The sequence below is a fragment of the Lygodium microphyllum genome, chromosome 22 (assembly GCF_053477565.2).
Source record: "Lygodium microphyllum isolate KBCC chromosome 22, Lygodium_microphyllum_v1.1.10, whole genome shotgun sequence".
In the NCBI taxonomy this organism is placed as follows: Eukaryota; Viridiplantae; Streptophyta; class Polypodiopsida; order Schizaeales; family Lygodiaceae; genus Lygodium; species Lygodium microphyllum.
The window spans coordinates 3,799,261-3,805,260 of NC_141156.1; the positions used below are offsets into that span (position 1 = coordinate 3,799,261).

The 6,000-nt window shown below is 41.8% G+C and overlaps 1 protein-coding gene across 1 annotated transcript in view; it reads left to right on the forward strand.

Annotated features, from left to right (window-relative positions):
* Window positions 1-5,631, forward strand: part of LOC148016833 (polyribonucleotide nucleotidyltransferase) — a 146,437-nt gene extending 140,806 nt beyond the window's left edge. The window contains exons 13-18 of the mRNA XM_087663022.1: window positions 1,355-1,574; window positions 1,721-1,804; window positions 1,987-2,069; window positions 3,582-3,725; window positions 3,811-4,590; window positions 4,931-5,631. Coding sequence (XP_087519148.1) covers window positions 1,355-1,574; window positions 1,721-1,804; window positions 1,987-2,069; window positions 3,582-3,725; window positions 3,811-4,590; window positions 4,931-5,047 — 1,428 coding nt within the window. The 3' untranslated portion in view covers window positions 5,048-5,631. The remainder of the gene's footprint in view (window positions 1-1,354; window positions 1,575-1,720; window positions 1,805-1,986; window positions 2,070-3,581; window positions 3,726-3,810; window positions 4,591-4,930) is intronic.
* The last annotated feature ends 369 nt before the right edge of the window (window positions 5,632-6,000 follow it).

The window sequence follows — 6,000 nt, forward strand, 5'->3', positions numbered from 1 at the left end:
GATGCACAATTGTTGTATTGAAGCCATGAATTCATAGAAACAGGGAATGCCCGTTCCAGCACTTAGGAATAGATTAACGCGTTCTGGGAGGTCCGAGCCCAGGAAACGCTGGGGAATGTTCCAGCCCGTTCCCTGTCCCGTTCCTGCCCGTTTTGGGCCGTTCCCTGTTTGGAACGGCCGTTCCAGCAGCGGGGCATTTTTTTAAATAAAAAAATCGTTGATTGTGTCATGTCCCGCCTTGCGCTAGCTGCTCGACTCTCGCCTCGTGAATACTGTCGTGGCTCGCTTGTCGTGACTCTTGCCCCGCTTCGTGCCAGCTAGCCCGCTCCTGCCTCTCCCACCTCTCTTGCCTGCCTGACATGCCTCACGCCTCTCTCCATTGCCTGGCCGCCCGATTGCCAGGCCCGCCTCCTGACACCCGCCTCTCCTGCCTGCCTAGCGCTTCTCCTGCCTACCTATAATTTCTAGATGAATCTAGACTTAACTGTTCTCTCTCTCTCTCTCTCTCTCTCTCTCTCTCTTTATATATATATATATATATATAATGCCGTTCCCGTTCCCTAACTTTGGGCGTTCCCCTCGTTCCGGGGGGTCTCGTTCCCATTCCCATTCCCCGTTCCTGGTAACTATGCATGAATTGTTGAAATAGCTTTTGTATCTTACGAAAAGATATTTCGTACTGCCAATTGCATTATGCAGATAAGTGCAACCATGTGTTGTCTATGCAAAGTGAATAGAGTTGCATATTACAAACACTCTCCAACTGCATTATGCAGATAAGTGCAGCCATATGTTGTCTATGCAAAGTGAATAGAGTTGCATGTCACAAACACTCTCCATCGTGTGATACTGGCCCACCGATGGTACATGTTATGAATCCTAATACTTTAGGCTTGGGAGAAGAGATTTGTCTTTGGACATCCTCTACACTTAGGAGACTTGTCTTCAGACCGGTTGTGGAGAGATGCTCCTCCCACTTGACTTTGCCTTCTATTCATGTCCTTAGGGAAGATGCTACATAACTAGTTGTAAAGCATTGGAGGACAGGCATAACATTGTCTTGCCAATAAAGCTTGGGAGCACCAAGTACTTATGTTTTCAAGTTGTATTTTTAGCAAATGCTTTGTTAAAGGTGAAATATTGAAACAGCTTGTACAATCTCACCTTTTTTTAAATCATCAAACACTTACTGGAGGCCTCTTTTTGGTTTTTACATCTTAAAATCTATTTGTTGGTAGTAAAGGATTTTGTGTCCAAAGGATCTTGTGCTTGTGTTATGGTTGATTCTATTACATACGTCTTAGGTGATGATGGAACCACTTCAAATGATCTGGATCATCTTGAATTTTTCTAGGGACTTGAAGATCATTGTGGAGACATGGACTTCAAAATTGCAGGAACCAGGTCTGGAATAACTGCAATACAGCTAGACATAAAACCAGCTGGAATACCTCTTGACATTTTGTGTGAAGCTTTGGAACCAGCTCTAGCTGCACGGACACATATTCTTGACAGCATGGAGCAGGAAATACAGGAACCAAATTCTGAACAGAAGCAAAATGCACCACGCAAAGGTTTGATGGTTATTCCATTGCTCCTTTGTAAACTACAATGTTCTGATTTTGAATTGATCTGTTTAAAATCAATAGCTATTCAGGAAGCTTCCAATCCTGTAAATTGGGTCGTAGTTGACCAATATAACTCTGGATCAATGGGTCAGGTTACTTCTCAATTCAAAAAGAATCTATTGGTCGTGTGATTGGCCCTCAAGGTACCACTGTGAAGAACATACAACGAGTCACAGGTATGTGCTTTAAATTAATAGCGATGGAAATGTTCAATGTGAGAGTAGTGATTTCAAGGCGATGATATTTTATGTACCATTTTTCAGCATGCTTGTTGTCCTGTTTAAATGCACTATCAATAAATGGCTAAGAGAACATAACAGTCCTAATCACTCTTCCACATTGTCCTATGGCTTTTCAGGTGCTCGACTTTCTGTCTCAGAAGATGGTAGGGTCTGTGTGATAGCAAAAGATCAGGCTAGTTATGATCAAGCTAAAGATATGGTAAGTTGCTTGTTCCTTACATGAAGTTTAAAGCATAGTAGTGCAGTGACTAAGCAGAAATGACTTAGGATATACTTTTTTTGGTATTGGGGCAAGATTGTGGTTGGTACGGACAGACACATGCATACATTAGAGCTCTGGTATCGCAATGACCAAGTTGCATGTAAAAAGGGCAGGATGATCATTGGTTTTACTGCATCAGGGATTGAATCTGGAGGTGTCTACTGTAGAAAGGGTTACTACTCTTGATCACCACAATCGGAGGTGGTCTGTACATTCCAGCTGAGTGTTGGTAATGCATGATGAGGCGTGGCAACTTTTGGGCATGGGATAAATGACATCTGTAAAATTTGTAGAAAAAAGTGTGGCTCATTATATCTACCAAGGTAATGCATGGAAACGGCTCATTATATTTGCCAAGGTAATCATCATCCTGCAAGAAAACATGAAGCATCTCAGTGAAGAGGTAGCCCAGCACCCTTAAACCAACTCATTCGGTGATGTGCTCTCCTTGATCCACAGCTGTCACATGTGAAGCTTCTGCCAGGGATATGGGGACCAACCAACACATCTGCCCTCTTTCTCAGCCCTATCAACCTGATCCTCCAAAGTGGGTCTAGGCAGGCTGGCCTCTGTTGCTTTCATCCTCAACCACGACTAAGCAGTAGGTGATGTGCATTGACGAGGTTCACACTTTTGTTGTTGGCCTGTATAAACAATGCAGCCGTAACCATCTGTACATATTGGAGTCTAATAGCCAAAAATTGTTTTAATATTTATCTGTTGTAGTAGGAGAACAAAATATATTATGGCTAGACATTCGTTGCAGAGATTGGCTAGATCATAGGACTCCCTAGCAACCTGAATGCCTAGACTTGAGAGTGCATAGTCTAATTGTTATCATGACCTTTCATGGAAATATCAAACGGTTTGCATTTACACTAGCTATCAATGTTAGGCCTTTTACTCACTTTCCATGATGAGCCTTACGACTTATGTATCTAATATTTGCAGTGATTGGATAGATCATAGGACTCCCTAGCAACCTGAATGCCTAGACTTGAGAGTGTGTATTCTAATTATTATCATGACCTTTCATGGAAATATCAAATGGTTTGCATTGACACTAGCTATCAATGTTAGGTACTCTGCCTTTTACTCGCTTTCCATGATGAGCCTTACGTCTAATGTATTTTGATAAACTTATTTTGACCAATCTGCTATTTCAGGTTTGTGTGGACTGGTTCAGATTTGCATTATCAGCAGATCTTAGTTTTTTCACTTTGAGCTGCCCATATGAAAGTTTGTAGAAAAGTAACAGGAGGCCGAAATTTGAACCAGTTTAGCCACTATCACAATGAATTATCCATACAGCTACATTTCATTTAAAAAATGACTGCATAAATCTAAGAATGCACTTGTAAATCTTCATATTTCTTCTTTAAGTGATTTGTTCCAACTGGACCATTGTTTGCTTTGGTCTATTAATTCATATGGATCGACTGTCACCAGGTGGAGTCGGCAATTGGAAAGGAGATTGAAGTGGGGAGCATTTACAGTGGTTCTATTTTATCCATTAAAGACTTTGGTGCATTTGTAGAAATAGAAGGTGGTCATCAGGGATTGCTTCACATCTCTGAGATTTCTCATGAGAAGGTACCATTTCAATTGAGTTTCACGGTGTTTTGCCATAATACTCGCAACTGAAGAGGCTGAGATTCTTAATCTTTGTTATGGGCAGGTGGTTAGAGTTTCTGATGCACTTTCAGTAGGGCAGAAACTAAATGTGATGTGCATTGGACGAGATGTACGTGGGAATCTGAAGCTTTCACTAAAAGCAACTCAGCGTTCACCTCCTGGGGAAAATGACACAGAAACAACTGCTGAAGATGAGGGAACCTTAGCCACCACAAAAGTTGAGAGCAAAGTTGTGCTGTATGAGTTTCCATCCCGTGGTTCAAGGCTTGACAGTGAGAGACCAAGGCTAAGCCAAGAGAAGCCAAATTCTACATCAGAATGGAGAAAACCTCTGGACTTACAGACCACAGTGGATGCAGACAGATTATCAATTTCAGCTACAGAGAGTTCAGAGTACACTACTATTGGTGGCATACAAGCACCAGTTTCTTCTGGATGTACAGTCTCTTTTACCTCAACATCAAATTCTGATGCAGGCAATCATCCTTCTCGACGACCAGATGATAGTAGGATGGCACAGAAGCAGGCATCAGTCTCTAATGCTGCTTCTTCTCAACGTCTGGATGATATTAGGAAAGTGCAGAAGCAGGTGCCAGGCTCTAATGTGGGTGCTATGTCCCCAGGCTCGTATAAAGGAAATTGTGATGTGAGCACTTCAGAAAGCTCTGAAGATAAGAGGTGCACTATTAGAAGTGAAGCCGACAAATATCCATCATTGCTTGATACTGATAAGGAGTATTTTGTGAAAGTGCACCAAATAAAAGCACTGGGAGCTGTATTGCAGATGAACAATGGAGAGCTTGGCAAGATTTTCTATGATGAGGTGAGTTTGGGAGATATGTTTGTGTAACTTGAAAATAAACATGCAAGGGTGGTGCCATGCCTGGTTCTTACTAGACTTTCTGGAAGTCTTGAAAGTGAAGTCAACATGGTGTGGCGTGTTCTTTTGCATCCTTACTGTTACACTCTGGAAAGTCATCAGAGTGAGTGGATGTGGCACCACCCCACATGATACTAAATAACAAGCTGACAACAACTACCATGAAGGAAAATATTTGCTGTCAAAAGAAGCCTTTGACTATTTATTTTGTGGCATTGACAATTTATTGAATCAAAATATACCTTTGACTTTGACTCTGACAATTTACTATGTGACTTTGCAGAAAATATGCATGTCAAGCCTATCTGTTGGAGATCAACTCCATGTCAAGTGCACCCGGATTGATCAGACCGGGCGACGAGTCTTCACGCTAGTGCAGCCAGCACCAGGGAGTCCTTAGTAGAACGTTGCGAGTGCTCAGTTTGTGTGTGTTGTTCAAAATCCAGTTCTTGTTGAAGTGCCAAAATTTTGTATTGAGTAATGGTTTGGTGCACGGACCAACAAACGTTGTAACATTGAGAGAGAATACATCTCAAGGGCATCACATGTAGCTTGGGTCATCCATTTTTTCGGCTCAGAAGAAAGGGCATCCAGTAATTGTTTCTGGCAGCTTTTATATTCCATGTTGTCTCACTAGTCATTCAACAGTGTCTCATTAATTATTCTCATGCCTTGTGTGTAACATACATACCCTGGCATTCATGCAAATTTGTTCAAGTGGAAGAAACACTACTAGAAGTGGTCCGAACTTAAGAGGGTGTCATGAAATAAATAAACTCGGTGTGAGCAAGGGAAAGTTGCCATTCAGTGGCTATCATGGTGTCTCGTATTTAACACCACTTGCATGCATGAAGGGGAAAAGCAACCGTAAGCAATAGGATTTTCATGTGATGTTCAAAGGAAAGCCCTGAAGCCTCATGATGATGCTTCCATTTAATGCAAGTCCCATGCACATTTATTGATAGGGGAACTCATGACATCCACATTGTGCTCTAGTGTCTTGATGTTGAAATATAGAAAATCAATGCTTGGAAGAGGGATTGCATGGCATTATGATTCCTATTAACCCTATCTGAGTATTATGACTGCAACAAGCATTTTCATGCATCTTAGGTACAAAACACACTTCAAGGAGTTTTCTAAGTCGTTCAAGGCTACGTTTATGATAAGGGCAAGTTGGTTTTGGTTAATGAAAGAGATTGGATTCTAGGTTGTGATTTGGGTTTCAAAGGAAACTTGGTAGATTGCATGCCTCATCTTGTGGGTTTCTCGCCAAAGGTCCTTCTGTCAAATTGCCCTACATGGGTGTCACTCTCTGCCTTGCATATGCTATTTGAATCCAATGTTAAAACC